The 19520-nt window shown below is 39.9% G+C and overlaps 1 protein-coding gene across 2 annotated transcripts in view; it reads right to left on the bottom strand.

The window, feature by feature from the left end:
* Positions 1 to 19520, bottom strand: part of sgl (UDP-glucose 6-dehydrogenase sgl) — a 98982-nt gene extending 79462 nt beyond the window's left edge. Inside the window, exons 1-2 of one of the 2 annotated variants that reach the window (XM_080278860.1) lie at positions 19393 to 19520; positions 15879 to 16045 (exon numbers count right to left, since the gene is read on the bottom strand). In XM_080278860.1, the coding sequence (XP_080134986.1) occupies positions 15879 to 16037 (159 nt within the window). In that variant the 5' untranslated portion in view covers positions 16038 to 16045; positions 19393 to 19520. The remainder of the gene's footprint in view (positions 1 to 15878; positions 16046 to 19392) is intronic. The other variant, XM_080278861.1, reaches the window with a different exon arrangement.

The raw sequence follows: 19520 nt of genomic DNA, 5'->3' as shown, positions 1-19520 counted from the left end.
TACCACTTCCTTACTTTCATATCCAATACTCTCCAAAAAAAAGTATTACATTCTTCCTCTGTCCTCTTATCATTTTTATCCTTTACTTGATCCTTCATTGATTATAAAACTTCTCTTTCTTCTTCATTTAAATCTTTTCTTATTATAATATTTTCCATTCCAGCCTCTTTGCTTAATTTCCAGGTCATTTTGAGTACATCATTTACTAAACTTTCTGATGTTAACTTGACTCTCACTGGTCTTGTTTCCCCTTTCCTATAAGGCCCTATCCTCCTTACTTCCTCAATTTCTTTTACCCACTTGTCTCCTTCAGGGTCAATTTTGCCTAATATACCTACCACTAGGTTCATGTCTCTCTCGAGTCTCACGAATCTAACCTTTTCTTCCTCCTCCCTGTTTCCAAATATTACCATGCATCTGTTCCTTTCTACAGTTTCTCTCACTATTTTCTCTTTTTTCTTCAGTATTTTCACTACATTTTCTTCCATCTTTTTCTTGTTCATTTCCCTTTCTTCCTGGATGATTTCTCTTAAGCTGACCACTTCTTTCTGTTCTTCTTCTACATGTGCCCACTTTGCCTTATGTTCTTCTAATACACTACACACCTTCTCTGTTTTATTAGTACTCTCTTCTAGTTTCCTCCTCAATTCAACATTTTCACGCTTCAAATTTCTGATTTCTTCATTCGCCGTCTCATTGGACTGGATCAGACTGTGTATAGTAATTTCCATATTCTCAGACACGTCCTTTAACACTAAATTCTCCACTTTCTTTTACATGTCCTTTAACACTAAATTCTCCACTTTTCAAGTTCACTAATCCTCATTATCAATGTTTTAACCAGATCCATAATATTAGTCTTTCTATCAAATCCTGGAAATTCGAGTCCCTCAGTGTTTACATTTTCGGCCATGTTGGATGTTGGTTACTGTAGCAAAAACAGCTGTTACTAAAAATACTACAAAACATTCATGTATATTCTTCCCAATAAATCTTTACATTTTTGGTAGTCTATATTAACTTACAATATTTTAAACTTAAAACAAAACCATAGGTGTGTGTGTGTGTGTGTGTGTATACATGCATGCATACATGCATGAACAACGCAAATGGTTCTGAACCACTTTTAGCCTGAAATATGTAAATAATGGGTAAATTGAATATAATTTTTTTTCTAGTTTTTACTGATCCAATAAATGCTGAATCATCATCTAATGATGAATGAATGATGAATAAATGCTGAAAATGTTAAGTAAACAATTTCATTTCTCTGTCATTTTTTAGCACAATGGATCAATAATTCACATGACAATGTTAGGTCTGCATTCCCCTAAAACCTAAGCCCAACAGAAGCCAAATCCTTGCAATAGTTTGGGAGCTAAGGGCCTCTGAAGTGCAATTATTTGCGTTGCGGCAAAATTACCCAGGTTTACACTACTGTACTCTAAACATTATTATAACTTTTTATCTATGGTGAGCATCAGATGGGTGGGGTGGATGGCAAGTGTGTGAGTGAGACAGGCTGAAATGTGGTTAGGGAATAAGAGGTGGACAATACAGGTTGCAAAATGAAGATTTCTCCCTGGAAAAAAAAAAAAATTGGAGTGAATGGAATATACCAGGCCAGATGGACTGGATGATGGGAGAATGTGGGACTGAAAACAGGCATTGTAAGTAAAATAGTGCATGAGGTGCGATGGCTTAAGTTACAGAGTACTCCAAAAGATTTATTGCCATGAGGGTAGAGAGAAGTAGGAGGAATGGACTTGGATGGTTGTGAGACGAGAGTACTGGACCCGGTCAAAACAGGCGTTGTAAGTTAGGCAGTAAGAGTGTACTGACGCTGCAAAAGGGAGTACAGTCTTCTCTTAACCTGTGGATTGCGCAATTACCTTTTTTCATCCCACCCTGTGGAGTGCAAAAAATTATTATTATTTTTTTGTATATTATAAACTTGAAAATAAACATCCAAGGCATAATCTGGTGAAAAAAAAAAAAAATCTCTCTCTCTCTCTCCATCTTTGTGTGGCGCTATGCGTAAGTTTGCATAGGGGTGTAGTGAGAAAATGAACAAAAAATTTTTTGTTTTTGTTTTCATTTATTATAAACTTGAAGATAAACATCCAGAGCATCATCTGGTGAAAAAGAAAAAATCTCTGTCTCTCCATCTTTGCGTAGCACCACGCATAAGTTTGTGTAGGGGTTGAGTAATCAGCGGTGATGCACGGTCACTGGAAGGCTAGCACAGACTGAGCTGTGGCTCGCAAAGTGATGCTACCCAGCCTAAGCTGTGACTCGCAATCCACGGGTTAACCCATTCCATGCCATGACTTTTAAGCTATATCATGGAGGGCCTACTGGGTTGGATCAGTATGTATCCCTAACATCATATATTCCCTTAAAATAAGTGTGAAGGATGGGAAGGCAGGACTGGCTTCCTTATGCTCTGGTGGGGAGCCAGGCTTGCTCACGTGTTCATACTTTAGCTCTGCAAACTTTCAGTACTCAGTCAGTCACTGTTCAGGCTGGTCATGATGGAGCAGTTGAATGCCTTCCCAAATACAGTGCCTTGTCTCAAAGAGAGGTAACAACAGTATCTACACAATCAAAGTCACTGTTCAGTATTAGCACAGTTAAAGTAATACCTAGCACAGGTAACTGGTAATCTGGCTGATGTTGTAGCCTTCTATTACTAGAAAGTAAGTGAGTAAACTGCCACAGGCTCAAAGGTCCATGACATAGTTAAGCATAGCTGTAGCAGGGAAAACATGCCCCCAGCCTTACCAGATAATGTATTTAATTGTGGTAACATACATACCGGTATATACCGTGTATGTATGTATGTATGTTTATATACGAGATGTGACAAAAAATGAAATGGGACTTTGGCGGCTAATCACACAATTCAGCAGCCACACAGTATTGAAGTACATCATAGTGTTGCCCAACATCTCAGCACTGAATGAGAAAAGCAGCAGTTCAATTAACCTACTATCTTTCTTTTCACAGGTGGTTTTGTAGCTCCTGTCAAATGCTCTCTGTCACAGAATGAGCCTTGAGCAAAGGATTAACATCAAGTTCTTGGCTAACTTGGGAAAAACTCCAGCAGAAACCATATATATATATATAGTCAAGTCACCTATGGCGCGTGAACTATGGCACAGTTTTCTATGACACGGCAAGGTGCCAGACCCCAAAAAACAAACCACGCCCATAAACTATACCTATGGCGTGGGCGCACCAAGGTTTGAAATGCGAGGGCAAATTCCCCTGGCGGTTGGAGAGCGAACTTCAGCCCTTGCCTGCCATTCAAGCACTGTTCAGTGTGTAGCCAGACAGCTTGTTATATGCTCACCCTCCCATTTTTTGTGCTTATTTCAGTGTTTAATTTGTGTGTAATACATGCATTGACTGATTGCTTGATTGTGTGTGTGTGTGTGTGTGTGTGTGTGTGTGTGTGTGTGTGTGTAAAGTGGCAAAAAATGGGGAAAAGTGGGGTGAAAAGGAGGACTTTGGGTGAACGTCCAGAACCAAACCGCATTTTTCCCATTGGTTTAGTTATTTGTATGATGCAGTTTTCTACGGCACGGGTGCAGCCCAGAACCAATTAACCGCACCTTAGGCGACTTGACTGTATGTATATGTATATATATATATATATATGTGTATATATATATATATATATATATATATATATATATATATTGTATATATATGTGTATATATATATATATATATATATATATATATACATCTATCTACCTATCTATCTATTGCCAGACGCCTCAATCCCGTTTGAGGTGGCCACAAACATATCGCCTCCACGTCACCCTGTCCCCCGCCATTTCACTGCCCTGCTCCCAACTCACACCCCCCTCTCTCATATATCTCTACACCCCATCCCTCCATCTCATCCTCAGCCTCCCCCTCCCTCTACCCCCCTGCACCTCACTCACATACACTCTCTTCATCAGTCTTTCATCCTCCATCCTCTCCACATGGCCAAACCACCTCACACATTCTCGCTGAACATGCTCGCAATTATACACGTTAAGTGCTGGGATACGTATAGGACAACATAAAATTAAAGAATCATTACAAAAACTATAAATTTATGCAAGAGAGGCCTTTGAAAGGCCAAACCCTTGAACATCAGCGCAGCATGCATGGTTTGTTTGGATCAAGTGATCTTGTGTACTGCTGTTCCACAGTACTGTATTTGTAAGTTAAATATTTATATTACTGTTCTGGTAAGTTTATGTGCAAGTTGAAGTTCTATTAAATACAGTAATCCCTGTACTTTCCGGATGCCCACTTTCCAAACATCCCCACTTACCAGATATTATGGGCCTGGACCTTCGGAACCCAAAAATGGCCCCCAAAAAAAAAAGAAAAAAAATCCCCCCAAAATCCTAATTTTTTCCCACCCATAATTTGAAATTGCCGGGCGGCACTGAACAGCTGTTACACCATGGACCCTCCTCCCTTCCTTCCTCCCCCCTCAGGGTTGCCATTTGGTATTTTTCATTATCAAATGTAGGCCAATTTGGTAATGAAATATTCGTTTGGTAATGAATCAGAGTAATGCATTACCAAAAGGATTTTCACATGTATGAGGATACACAGGATGGAGATGGTGGCTTGTTTGCTCTCTCTGATTAATCTGCTAACGTACTTAGCGTGAAAATAATCAACATGCTGTTAATTATAAGAAAAGTGATTACATTTCCACTTGTATATATAATTTGTGAAGAATAAATGCTAGCTTTACGAATTTGGTAATGAAGAGTTAAATTTGGTAATGAAAACTGAGGAGTTTGGTAATGTGGTCATTGCGATCTGGCAACTCTGTTTCCCCCTCACCAACACCCAAACAGTTATTGCCTAACTTCGATCAGGAGTGGTAGCTTAACGTAATGGAAGCCACAAGTGCTCATTTTTTTGTGAATAAACAGTGAATAAACTGCAATACCTCGCCATTAGGCCACACGGGAATTTACAGTGCTGTGCAGTGTTATGAAATTAGAATTTAGAGTGCAAAGGATTAACTGTGTAATGCAAACCTGGCAGTTGAAACTGGCCTGATGCAATTAACAATGTGCAGTGTTAAACAGATATAACTCACAGTGCAAAGAATTACTGTAAGTGCAGCACAACACTGGATTACTGTATGTGCTTCAAGAGCATTTTCACCACTGCCAAAACCTTACAAATGGCGGCTACAAACGAGCTGTAAGTACCCTGGCTGAGGTACAGTCACTTCTAATTCCTCATTCTTTGGTTCCTTTTCATTTATATCATGCTTTATGTCCATTATTGGTGTGAATAGGGTCTTAAATAGGTTTTAATAGGTGCTATGCATGTCCAGGGAGCAATTTAGGTGGCTTTCAAAGTTAGGCTGGGTTAGGGTCCATAAGTACCAGTCCAGGAGGCAGGGGCCCACTATCCGGACGGGACCACTTTCCGGACATGCCTTTGGCTCTATTACATCGGATAGTGGAGGGATAACTGTAATGTTAAAGCAAGAAATAAAGTCTTATAACCAGTTTACTTGATAGGCGTCAGAATAGGTTCTCAGACAATTTGTCGTCGTCAATTCGCCGTCAGACAATTCCCTATCAAAACATGGACGATTTCCCATCAGGACAATTCGAACCCTGGACAATTCCCCATCATTCTATGAATATACTTATTATTAATTAATCAATACTTATTATTTGAATTATATTCTGGCATCGCCCATAGCTGTCTTCATTAACCACCATCCCAGGCATTTTTGCAATTTTATACCCAACCAATCCCGGACCAAAAACAGAAAATTTTTTTATTGCATAAAACAATCCAAAAAGGACAATCAAGGAAAAGCAAAAAAAGTACTCCTTATAGGAGAAATAAGTGCAAGATGGCCGTCCATCATGTTTCTAGCCCAGTTTCCCAAGCTGTGAGCTACGTTTTCCCACCCAGCTGGGCGGGATGAGAGAGAACGGGGGAGGAGAATGGGGGAATCCCCATTCTCAATATCCTTCTCCACTGGCTCATATTCCTCCCCAGAAGAGTTGTCCAGGTCTTCCTCTTCAATAGAATCACTAAATGAAGGGACAGAGGATCCATGTGACAGTGTCAACCACCTCCTCCAGCCCAATGAGGCGGAAAAATGGTGTGACTTCCGCGACATTCTAACTCTGTGACGGACAATGACACACTGATGTTACCCAGCCATGCAGAACCAAACTCATTGCTACAAGTTCTTGTGCACAATGTTGCCAATACATTAAGCTATTCCACAGCAAAAAATTAGCTAGACTGAAGCAGTCAGAGACGTGCTACAGCGCTCGAATTATGATGTCGGCACCATCTTGTCGCTGGGATTACTCGAGACGTTTTGTACCGTCGGCACCATGCCGATGGCAGGATTGTATGGGTTAATGACGACAAATTGACTTATTATTGTGACAGCGAATTGTCCCAAAACAGATCGGCGTTGGAATGTTGCCTTGTGTTTACATAATTGTATGTTGAAGTTTTGCTGTACAGTACTGTATTTGTAAGTTATAACATTAAAAAACCTTCTAACCACTTAAAGTGCTTCATAATGATTACCAATGGCAGATAACAACAAAACACCACATTTAAGGGGTCTAGGGAGCAAAATAAGGAGTAGCTAAAATTTACACGGTTTCGCGCCGAACGTGCCACAGTTGGAATGACACCCACGTGTTCGGGGCGAGCGTGTTGTGTGTGTATATATATATATATATATATATATATATATATATATTTATATATATATATATATATATATATATATATTAATATATATGTATATTGTATACAGTAGCCTCGCGTCCAACATGGTAATATTGTCATGCACAGGTCCCGTGTTGGACCAAGAATGTGTTGGACAAACAACAGAGCTTATGGGGAAAAATGAATTATGTCAGCAACCCTAGGAAAAGTCACCCTAAATATCTACCATATACCTTTACATATATTGGTACTACTGTAATTATAATAAATGGTGCTGTACTATGAATGATAACTAACCTTTTAGGATAGTGTTGGTGGGCTTGCTGGGAATGGAAGGTGGTATCTGAGGCTGTAGGTAGTCCTAATGGGTCCCCGGAGGATGGCTGCTGGTGTCACTAGCGGGTAATGGCTGCTGCTCCTCCTCAACCTCCCTCATAAATCCTGCGAAATCACACTCAGAATCACTATCCTCATCCACATCCATGGAAGGTCCTGCTTCTGCCTGTCCTAGCACTCCGTAAGCCTTCACTGCTGCCAGGATCTTGTCTTGGTTTTTTATTATGGTCCTCATGCTGGCTTCATTCACATCGTAGGCCTTGGCGATGTCCACTTTCCTCTCCCTTTTCTTCTTCCTCTCGATGATTTCTAGCTTGGTGGCCTGAGGGAGATGCCTCCGCTTCTTGGGGTTCTCAGAGGGCTTCCTAGGCATCGTGAGCAGGATAAAATAGTGTAGCAAGGGCAGAAAATGCTGCGAGAAAAAAGCACCTTCCAATGCGAATTACGCAACTGAGTGGCACTGTGGCGGGAGAAATTTAAACAAAACATCACGTGAGAGCAGAAGCATTTTTGACTGGGCGACATCACGATCACGTCACGTTAGCGGGTGGGGGAGGCAACTTGATCAGAAGTTTTGATTGGCTGTCAGCATCACAGGAACGTCCAGTATGACCATGTTGGACCGGGGTGATCGTGCTAGAGGTGAACTCTGCGGATTTTGCCCACTTCTCGGAGCTCCTTGCGTGTTATGCTAATGCACCCATGTTACAGTAATTAAATTGTATTAAATCGTACTAATTTTTTCCTCGCATGTTGGACGCGAGGGTACTGTATATATATATATATATATATATATAGGGTGATCCAAAATTCTACTGTCAATTAATACTGTGGAAAGGTAACATGGACCTATAAATATATACAGTATCATATTCACTGAATCTGAATACACATATTTAGAGAGATAATGGCAATCTAATGACGAACATACGAGCGCTGGTAATGCTGCGAGATGGATGGAACTCAATTCTACCAACGTGTCCGAACACTTCATCCCCTTTCCACCCCTCGTGCTTACCACCCTCCCTCCCCCATGTTTAAACCCTTCCCTCCCTGTACTTAGCAGTGACTACAGTTTGGAACAAAGTGGTTGTATTTGGATTACGTTTGTTTATGCATCGTGTCCCTGAAGAGAGTGAAATAAAATACGGTATAAGAGATTTATGTAATAACTAGTGGACAGTCACTTTCATGGTGTCATCCACACACTATCACCCACCCTCCGCCTTACGCCATATCCAGAGTGAGGTGGTGGAGGGGGTAAAGGGCAATACTATGAGTCTTTCATATGTTGGACAGTTTGTTAACCAGTCTAGTGTGAGAATCATTCCACTGTGAGTCGGTGCTGGACATACACCACATTATTTTCTGCCACTCATCAGGACGGATGGCATACATGGGGGCTTTTGATGCATTTTACCAATACCACACTAATAAACGACATACAGTCATGGTCAGGAATTTTTGTATAAATTTTAAAGCAGTGATAATAACACATAGACAAACAATCCTGGGAACATGAACAGTCAATCAGAAGAAATTACAGAGAATCACTAGTATTTGTATGTTTTTTTTTTTTTTTTAATGTTCAAGTATTCCTGACCACGAGTGTACCTATTTTGCATGAAACACACAAAAGGACAAACTTGTGATTCATCCAAGTATGGGAGAACAATGATACTCTTATTAACTGTTCCTTGTTTTATTTTACAGTTACAGTACACAGTAACCTGTCCCAGGTTTTAGGCATTACCTTTCCACCTTATTTAAGGAGTGTAAACACTCTGTACATATGAAAACATGTCAACTAAATATAATTTTATCAGTGTGTAAAATATGTTATGCTTATGTAATACTGTACGTCTAACAAAACAAGAGACAACATGCACACATACGTTATGTGTATTAATTACAGTACATAAACACACACACACACACACACACACACACACACACACACACACACACAAGAAATATGTATCCAACACAGGAATGCAGTATTGGTAATCCTATCAACATTAGGATTCTGTTTTAAACTAACCCATGGCTAATTACAACATGTGCTCATGTGACTGCCACCTAGCTCAATTCATAAATTACAGCGACGGATCATAGACTGGCGAACACCCAACACACCTGGCGTATTGCGAATTAGATCACAAGCTCCCTGGATTTGAGTGAGCAAATCTTCCCTTGTGTCGAGTGGTGTTACATACACATGGGACTTTAGGTGACCCCATAGGAAAGAAAACTAAAGGGTTTAAATCTGTGGTGCGTGATGGCCAGGCCATGGGTCCGTCATTTGCAATCAGCCTGCCATGAAATGCACGATATAAAAAATCACGTACATTATGACCATTGTGAGGAGGGATTCCATCGTGCATAAACCAAGTTGCTGAGCGTGTGGTTACAGATATATCTTCATGTAAACATGGTAAAATGTTCTGTAGGAAATCTATGAATATTTCATCTGTCATACGGCCATGAAGTACATGAGGATCTAATAGGAAATCGCCAAGCATACCACACCACACATTGATAGAGAACCTCTGCTAATGTCCTCTTTCCCAAGTCATTATGTGGGTTTTCCTCATCCCAAAAATGTACATTATGGGAATTAAAGATACCTGTCTTGGTGTGGGATGCTTTATCAGTAAATAATACTAAACTGCAAAAATCGTCATTACGTGGTGTTTGATTTATGAACCACTCACTGAACTGTGGTCGTCTTGGAAAGTCAGCCTCATTTAATAAGGCGATTTGTTTGTGGCCACCCCGTACGGGATTAAGGCATCTGGCAATAGATAGATAGATAGCTAGACTCTGGAAATGGTGTGGATAAAGCAGCTGTTCATGTAATGTTTGCCATACTGATGACTCTGACTAATCCCTACATCATGCACAACTGCACAAGTGCTAGTCCAAAGGTTATCACCAACGGACTCCAACACCTCCTCCTCAATGTGTAGTGTACGAGTAACCCGAGGTCTACCAGCATCATACGTAAATGGAAAGAATCTGCAACATTCTCTAAGCTGTCTATGTATAGCCGAAAATGTTGAATAATGTGGGTGACGTTGCCGTGGGAAACGTTGCTCATACAACCTCTCTGCTTCTCTATTTCTTCTATGTGCTGCTCCATAACTCATGTGCACATATGCCAGTTCTTTGAAGGTGTAGCATTGCATGCTTGATAACTGTGATGGTACAGTAAATATGAGATAACCATTACAAACATCTTAGTGAGACACCAAGCTGTTTGCCTAACACCACCTAATAACAGTATAACCTGCCATTATCACGTAATTACGGCCAATCATGTAAATATGGTCACCTAGGTATTTGCATTGTAATAATGAGGCCTACTGCCTGAATACATACAAGCTGACTTTACAAGCTAAAACAAAACCTGGACTATGCATCCCATTAAAAAACAAAATTATTAGTGTGTGTAAGAATTATGGGTTTGCGTGTGATCATGGCACTGTACCGTAAAATACGTAACAGCATGTGGCATGGGCGAGAAAGGGATGGCAGGGGGGTAACCAGACAACTGGAGGCGACTGATACACAACCTGATTGGAAGCCACAGAGAGAATGGGCATGTGAATGCAATACAGTATGCATACCTTCCAGTTACATTACCTACTGGATTTGAATAGCCTGGGAAGCCTCGAACCCGAACAAACCTTGTAACTGCACTGCTGTAGCAACTTCCAATTTGATTGCATCAACACACGATTAGGTTTGATTTCCTCAAATGATAATAAGGACGTTGTGTTCAGGTTCAGGGTGTACACACTCATATGACAGGTGTACCATTACACAGTGATCACTGTGATACGGATTAAGGTGTTCGGACTGCTGGCTGTGGTTACATACATGGCTAATACCACGTTCATGCACCGTTACCAACTAGGTGTCGCTACAATTTTGACAAGTAGCAGCTACACATTGCTCACCATAAGACTTCAAAATACTCATGCAATGTCAGTGTTACAGCTTGCCTAGGTTTGGGACTTCCCCGATTGCATGTTTTTTGTACACATGCTGCTAAAGGACCTTTATCTCTTTAATTATTTGTATCTGACTCAGTGTCGCTACATTTCTCATCAGCCACCTATCTCCTACATAACGCATTTCTATGTAAATGTTATAGAATAACAAATGTTACTTAACACATGTACAGTTATTCCACAAATTTTGACAGTAGAATTTTGAATCACCCTGTACATGGTGCGGCGAAGTACAGGCCAGGATGGAGCAGCAAAAAAAACGCCACACATTGTATACGACAGGTTAGCTATAGAGAATAGATCTGCACTGTGCATGAGCCAGGACTGTTATGGCGTGCCCGCTGCCTTGTACCCCAAGCTGCGCAGTAGAATGCCAGGGAAATTCTGCGCATCAACATGATGACATGTGAAGCGCTGTGTGAGGGGTGGTCGCGTACTAATATAAAATGGCATTTTAGAGCCACTCTTTGCCTCTACCTCGCGTTCTGTGAGGTAAACTCGCACATTCAAGGTTTTTTGTTATGATTTTTGGTCACTCACGCGCTGTGATGACACGCACTGTGCGAGCCTACTGTATATATATATATATATATATATATATATATATATACAGTATATATATCATCATCATCATCATCAACATCATTATCCAGACCTCCTTTCCCACCCATGGGAAAGGGTGAGGAGTAGCAATGTCCAGACAGCCCAAACTTGCCCAATCCAATGGGCCACACTTCCATTCACTCATCATTCAAGCCAGCGGAAGCCTGGCTCTATCGGATATGCCAGAACATTCACCACATTCTGCAACTTCACACAAACGTATCCGAGTATATATATACAGTAACCTCCCATATAACGCAAGGGTTAGGTTCCTGGAGAGGTTGCATTAGTTAAAAACGCGTTTTTTAAACATAATTTTCTCATAAGAAACAGTGGCAATATTGGGGGTTATGTGGACTCTGGGAAAGTCTACCCATTTGGGGAGTTATGCTACTCTAAACTTAAAAGCAACAATATTAATTTGAAGGAAAATCCACATAAAAAACAACAGTATATTTGGGGAGAAATAAACAACATTTAAGCCCTAGTTGGGCCGCAGCGTTGTTTACTTCTCCCCAAATACATACTGTTTTCATTTTTTACATGGATTTTCTTTCAATTCTGCTTCATTCACGGCATTGTGAAAGTTCCTCAACATTATTGCTGCCTTAGTAGGTCATAAAAACACTACAGTAAAAGCAACATTTTCATTACAGTCAGAAGGTCACAAACAATAACAACACACAACCTCACTTCATCTACGCATCACTCGTCATCTGCTGCTGTCCCTCCTCATCCTGCTAGCTCACCTCCTGCTGCTCCCCACCCTAAATTTGTTGTCCCTCCTAGCTCTGCTGTCCTTTCTCTTCCTCTTCCTCTGACTCCCGTGCTACTGGTGATGAAGATAACTCCCTTAAGTTTTCTGTTTTCTTCATAAAGAACTGCTCTACCTTGGTGTGAGTGGTTTTCTTCTTTCTGTTCTGCAGCATCAAGTAACAATTTACATCTGCCATCACTTTCCTGGCCAAATTTGTCCGAAAATGAGCCAAATGCTCAGAATGGGGCCAAACTTCAATTTCGAATATTATAGTTTGAATAAAACCAGTTTAAGCTACAGACAAATACAAAATTGTATTTATGCACCTACTAATGATGCACTCGATGAAAGGAAAGACACATTTTATGAAAAGTTGCAAGGAGTAGGAAGGGTACCTAGACATGATGTTTTGATCTGCGTTGGAGACTTTAATGCAGTAATGGGCTGTTCAAATGAGGGATTTGAGGCATGTATGGGTAAGATGGGAATTGGTAGTAGGATGAGTGAAAACGGAGTGAGGTTTGGAAGCTTCTGTCTAGCAAATGACTTAGTCATCGGGGGCACACTCTTTCAGCATTGCAATATACACAAGACAACTTGGGTGTCGCCGTGTGGAAAATATAAAAATCAGATTGATCACATCGCTATCAGTAGGAGGCATAGAAGTTCTCTGCTAGATGTTCATGTTAAACGGGGAGCGGATATTGGTAGTGACCATCAACTCAGCATTGCAAAAATAAGGTTTAAACTTAAAAATCAGAAGAAGGAAAAATCTGGTGTTGGTAGATACGATATTGTTAAGCTTAGAAGGGAAGGAGAAGAAAAGGAGGAATTCAGATTAGAATGCAGAAATAGGTTTTTGGTGTTGGAAACGTTGGAAGAGGGGGAGAGAAGTGTAGATGAGATGTGGGAGGATGTGAACAAAGTTTTGCATGAGACTGCTGAATGTACGACTGGAAGGAGACATAGATTCAGGAGAAAGAAATGGATATCAGAGGAAACGTGGCATATGATAAAAAAGAGAGGTGAGGCTAAATTGAGGAGTGAGATGCAATGCGTTGATGAATGAGATATTGAATTAGCAAGAGCTGCGTACTGGAGTTTGAATTCAGAAGTAAGAAGCTTAGCTAGGAGAGATAAAAGAAGATGTGTGGATGAAAAGGTTGCAGAGACTGAAATATTAATAAACAAAAATGATGGACAGAGTCAAAGAATAGCATATGAATCGATTAGAGAACTGAGTGGTAATGCAGGTAAATGCAAGGAAATACCAGTTAGAGACAGGGAAGGAAATTTATTGACCAAAGATGGAGATATTAAAAATAGATGGAAAGAGCATTTTGAGACAGTTCTTAATAGACCAATACCACCAGAAGAGGATATACCGTCTGCTCAGGAAGATTTAAATATAGAAACAGGAGAGTTGAGGCTTGTAGAAGTGGAGAAAGCAGTAAAACAGTTAAAGAATAATAAGGAACCAGGGGAGGATGGTTTATTTCCGGAAATGTTTAAAGTGGAGGGGGATAGATTAATAATGATCTTGACCAAGCTATTCAATAAGATATGGGTGACGGGGTTACTACCAACAGTTTGGAAGAATGGTGTAATTGTTAAAGTTCCGAAGAAGGGAGACCTGAGTGAATGTGGTAATTGGAGGGGAATCTCTTTGTCACCGATAGCTTTGAAAGTTTTCAGTAGAGTGTTGTTAAATAGGTTGGAGCCGGTGGTTGAGGGTATTCTGAGGGATGAACAGGCTGGTTTTAGAAAGGGACGTGGTTGGAATGATCAGATCTTTATAGTTAGGCATTTGATGCAGCAAGTTAATGAAATGAGAGTACCGTTAAGTCTTTGTTTTGTTGATTTTGAAAAGGCTTTTGATAGTGCTTCGAGAGAGACTATGGGGAAGATCATGAGACATTATGGAATACCAGAGGAGTTTGTGAGGGTCATTATGAACATGCATGAGGACACATTTTGTAAAGTGATGGTTGATGGTTGTCTGAGTGATTCGTTTGAAGTCTAGTCCGGAGTAATTCAAGGTGGTGTTCTATCGCCTTTACTATTTATATTGGTCATTGATTACATTATGAAACGCGTTGGAACAGAAACCGGTGCAGGTATACTTTGGGGAGAGAACAGGAAACTTTTGGATTTAGATTATGCAGATGATATAGTTTTGATTTGTGATGGGCCAGAAGAGATGCAGAGAGTGTTAGACTGTTTGGTGAGTGAAGGTCGCAAGGTGGGTTTGGTTATTAATTGTGGAAAAACTGAAATAATCAATATGAATATGGAAAATGTGCAGGAATGTGTAATTGGAGGTATGGTTGTAAAGCAAGTTGATAGGTTTAAATATTTAGGTACTTATTTAGCCAAGGATGGTTCTTTGAACTTTGAATTCGAGGAAAGGTTAAAGAAGGCTAATCAGGCAATGGGAATGCTTAAAAATATTTGGAATAATAACAATTTTTCTGTGCATACAAAAATCAAACTTTATAAAGTAATGGTTAGGAGTATCTTAATTTATGGACACGAGTCTTGGTACAGCACAGTGACTATGGAAAATAAATTCTTGGTGTTTGAAAACAAAGCACTTAGAAGAATATTAGGAGTTAAGTGGTGGGAAAGGATACCAAATAGTAGAATTAGAGAAATAACGGGAGTGCAGCCGGTTGATGAATATGTTAGGTTCTCACGATGGAAGTGGCTAGGACATGTGTATAGGAGACAGGGAATAGTATGAGGTACACCAGGGTGGGTGGCACCTGGTAGGAGAGGTAGAGGAAGGCCAAAAGAGACGTGGGTGAGGACAATGAGACGGGAAGCTGGAGATGAGTGTTGGGGAGATCTTGAGGAGTTAGCACAAGATAGGATGTGGTGGTGTGAGTTCATCGAGGCCCTATGCATCCCCGAGGGTGCCACAGGAAATGATTGATTGATTGATTGATTTATGTATAAACTGCCACACACGGTCTATCAGCTCGGGACTGTCCAAAGCGCGTGCGGCTAATTTGAAACCATCACATACGTGTCGTCACATTAAATCGAGAAACCATTGTTAAACATCCATCTCTCTCTATCTATTGTTAAACATATCTCCTTAAATATTTGCTCGTATTAAAACGAAAACGCGTTTTTTTAAACTCGTGTTAGTTGAGAGGTTACTGTAAATACTGCATATATATATATATATATATATATATATATATATAGAGTTTACAACCTCATAAGAAAATGGAATATATCTGTGATATAGTGACTATGACTGTTACAGACATCCTGTACTGAGAGGGCTAAAAATTGGATAAAAAAGAGAACAGGACAGAAAGCACATGCCACACTTATAATCTCAGTTCATTGTGATGCAGGAAAAATAACCATAACTAAAGTTATTACTGTATAAGACAATTATTTAATACCTCATAAATTGGCAGTTTTCCAGAATTCCATTGCTTGATCCTTAGTTCTGACTTGTCAACAACATGGACACGTATATCGGGACACTTCCAAGCGATGACACTACAAGTGGGACCACCAACATATCCAGCACCTATGCAGCAAATATTCTTGATAACCATTGTGTACTCTGAAAAAAAATATATGTAGGCCTATATATCAGAACTGGAAAAGCTTCCCTTGTTCAATGCCACTCAGTATTATCAATTTTATACACTTAACACATACCATAACTACTCTATATTGTATCTGATGACAACAACAACTTACAGGAGTAATGAGATAAACTGGGTTAATCCCATTTCAAATTCACCCACAAGCACTAAGCTGCAGTGTGACTGACTGATACCCTACTACTGCAAGCTAAGACTGGCTGAAACTCAACCTGCAGTAAAATATTATACAGTATTCCATTCTCAAATCATTCATTGCAGAGTGAATGAAATAAATGTTTTACAGAATGATTACTTTAAAGCACTCTAAATTAAGACCCCCAAACTGGTGCTCTGGAGGGACACTTCCTTATGATGGCATTGACATAACCAACTGGCGCCACTGCCCAGTTATACAAATGTCTCTCAACTCCCTCCCTTTTCCGCTGCAAGTAGACAACTTAAGCCAAGATATGAGCCTGGGGTTGCATCAGATATTAGTACTATTACTGTATTCCCAAAATTCTACGGCTAAATGAGAGTAAAATAATTTGAGGCAACTAGGCTTAAGGGAATCACACAAACCACATATGACCCTTACTGCATTAACAATGTAGATCTATGTCCCCCTCTAAAACGCCAGTGACACAGATCTATGTCCTGCAGCACCGAGAAGTCATTGCATGCAACCAACGTAAAACGGAAAGTAATAACGTATCTTGTTAACTTCAGACATTTCTCCATTATGCATACGATGCGAGGACTCTAAAATATCATAATACAATACATAATAGCTAGCAGCATACATATGTAATCTAGAGGTTAATTGAAAGTCATGGCTAGGGGCCGATGGATATGACATTCACACATTCTCTCTCATGAATACCAGACAGCACCTCATGACGCCTGATAGGACAGCCCCCGGAATCGAGAGTTTCACTCAACCGTGCATTACACGTAACACAATCTCTCCTAAATGGGAGAGAAGGAGTTACCAGGCAGAAGGAGTTAGGAGAGAGAGCAAGAATGGGGTCTAGAGACAGGCATAATGCATGCGCGTGAGTTAGCAAGTAACTCTCATCCCATTACACTCTGCTAGACTATATTTCTCTTGAGATATTCCATTTGAGGAAAATAAACTACAATCAATCCCCAGTATTCATCTTTATCTTTCTCCTGTCATCGATGACAAGTACAACATTATCACCTAGAAATCAACTCTCTGTTAACTACAGATCGGCTACGTCTACGATATAATTAATTACAAGTTTGATACTACAACACTGATTTAGAAGCGCAGGAGGTGAGTGACAATCTTCACAGGCTCACAGCCGCTCTGCTCTCTCTGTAACCTTGAAGATTTCAAAGGTTGAGTGGCACCAACCTGACGATTTAACCAACTTTCTGGCTTTGGTGATTATTTTTATTTGTGCTAGGGATCTTATATTGATGTATTAAGGGGACGCAGTTCATTTTTTTGGTTGAAAATGAAATTATGCATCAATTTACATTAAATTTTACTGGATAATAGCTATACTTGACAAAACTAATCCCTGAGCTTTATTTGTAACCGATTAATTTAATCACTGATATTTTTAAAATGATGATATGTTTACTCACTTACAAGCAGTAGTCAGTGAAAGTTAGGTTACATATATTAAGATTTTACAGAATATTTTTTTCTCTTTTTCATATATCATCCTGAAACTTTCTTCATGCTTAAGTAGGTATCATAGCTACTATCCAGTAAAGTTTCATGTAGACTGATGCATATGCCCATTTAGCCAGGAAAAAAAATCCAAAATCAGTTCACAAGCTCACAGCCACTCTGCTGTCTCAGTAACCTTGAAGATTTCAGAGGTCGAGTGGTACCAACCTGACCTGATTCAACCAACTTTCTGGCTTTGGTGATTAAGCTACTTTTATTAGTGCCAGAGATCTTATATTGATGTATGCCCATTAGGCCAGGAAAAATCCAAAATCAGCCAGCATAGAGGGATATATATACATATATATGTGGTCAAACTATAGTATCGGTCCCACAGAATACTCAAACTTATTCTACCTATCAGCTTATGTACCTCATTTTGCTGTACTCACCAGGATGTGTCGCTGCTCTTGAAAATGAACAGTTTACAAGATTACTGATTTTTTCCTTCAGTACAGCAAGAGCCTGAACTGTGCTGCCGTGCAGCCATGTTTACCAACAGTAGCAGCAGCAGTCCCTCTTACATTGTTGTCAGTTTTTTATATACATTTTAAACCCTTATATATGCATTCGATGATGTTTTACACCAACCTGACAGCGATGAAATCACCTGACTTATGAAAGCCAATCACAGTTATCCCTCCCTCTTCATCAACCAATCACATTCAATTTCCTTCTGCCAATGAGTGAAGTTTCCCGCACTCCGCCACATTCAAAAGACAGTCCCGCCATGTCTCTCCCGTGTACTGGGTAGGCACTGAAGCCTTGGGAGATTTTCAAGGCTATTTACCAAGAACCTGAGGCTTTCGTCGATTTTCTGCATCGGTACAGCGTCTTTCCAAGTCAGGTGGAATGTCCTCACTGTCACGTATGACTTCAGCTGCGACAAGAAAAGCATCTCTGGGTGTGCCGCCAGTGGAGTCTGACCCACCATATCCAGAGTAAGTTAGACCTTGTTAAGGGGGGTTTAGGTTGGGTTGGGTTAGGTTAGGATTATTTTACTTACTTCAAACCCTGCCCTCTTTTCAGGGCTTCAGTATTGAAACAACACCCAACATGGGTGTTTCCAATGGTTTTTGGTGTGATTATTGATGAGTTTGACAAAAACTTCAGTAAAATATCAGTAGCTTCAATGATAACAGAAAATGAGTCACATCTCAGAAACTACAGTATTGATTTCCAATAGAAATGAAGGTCAAAATCGAACGATTCACACCAAAAACCATTGGAAACACCCAGATTGTACGAAAAAATTGTTGAGGGACCAATACAATAAATTGACCATATATATATATATATATATATATATATATATATATATATATATATATATATATATATATATATATATATATATATATTTCCAGCCTGGTACTCAATGGAACCCAATCTATCGAAAAAAGGTTCCAAGTGGTGGGTCATTTCTATGTGCTGGCCATAAGTATCAACATAAAAACAGAAGAGCTAAGCTTCACCTAATAAACTGTATACCTTTGAAAACTGTTATATCAAAGTGTTTATTAAGCCTATCTAACTTACTTCACATCACACAACACTGTATATAATAAGTCTCTTTCACCCTCTCCTAGTCACAACCATATACAATAATGCACCTACCAACTTTTCCTACTATAGTGCAATGTAGTTCGCAGGAAGTCGTCTCTTTACTCGCACCTTGCTTGACAGATCAACACGCCACGTCTGCAAACCACGCCGGCGGCTCTAACACCTGTCACGGTGACGGC

The sequence above is a fragment of the Coenobita brevimanus genome, chromosome 75, assembly GCF_032717465.1.
Source record: "Coenobita brevimanus isolate Jiangsu-jjx chromosome 75, ASM3271746v2, whole genome shotgun sequence".
NCBI classification, from domain to species: domain Eukaryota; kingdom Metazoa; phylum Arthropoda; class Malacostraca; order Decapoda; family Coenobitidae; genus Coenobita; species Coenobita brevimanus.
This window is presented reverse-complemented; position numbering and strand designations above follow the sequence as displayed.